Raw genomic sequence first — 444 nt, 5'->3', positions numbered from 1 at the left:
CTTGCCCACCCCCGCACTCTTTGGTTCTCCCGGCAACGGCTCCCCCGCCTTCATCCGTTTGGAACCCGGAAGGGGAGGACCCCGCCGAGACATGGGTCGAGAAAAACAGCGCTTCCCGCTCTCCCTCACCGCCGCTGAGATCAGGCAGTGGGTGGGGCCAGCGCGAACGTTCAGCTGGGAGAACTCCAGCGCAACCACCCGGTGATCGCACCTGACAGCGCGCGCCGCATCTCCTTTTCCTCCCAGCGGAATGCGCAAGCGCAGACCTGTGGAAGGTGGAGGGCAGACGCATGCGTGGCTGGAAGCCAAGTCGTAGGGAGCCTGCGCACTCGCTGCCAGGTGTTTGCACTGGACTGTGCATTTAGCTCATCCCCGAACGTGCCCTAGGCCCCGCCTGTCCCGTTACAGGCGGAGTGCGCGTGCGCCGCTCGCTGCCGGGCGTGA

The 444-nt window shown here is 66.0% G+C and overlaps 1 protein-coding gene across 1 annotated transcript in view; it reads left to right on the top strand.

The window, feature by feature from the left end:
* The first annotated feature begins 250 nt into the window (after positions 1 to 250).
* HINT3 (histidine triad nucleotide binding protein 3) overlaps positions 251 to 444 on the top strand; it is a 9,984-nt gene continuing 9,790 nt past the window's right edge. The window contains exon 1 of the mRNA XM_019520211.1: positions 251 to 275. Coding sequence (XP_019375756.1) covers positions 251 to 275 — 25 coding nt within the window. The remainder of the gene's footprint in view (positions 276 to 444) is intronic.

Source organism: Gavialis gangeticus, unplaced genomic scaffold (genome assembly GCF_001723915.1).
Source record: "Gavialis gangeticus isolate Ggan-Ray unplaced genomic scaffold, GavGan_comp1, whole genome shotgun sequence".
Lineage (NCBI taxonomy): Eukaryota > Metazoa > Chordata > Crocodylia > Gavialidae > Gavialis > Gavialis gangeticus.
Note: the sequence above shows the minus strand (reverse complement) of the source record. Positions and strands in the feature narration are given on the sequence as shown.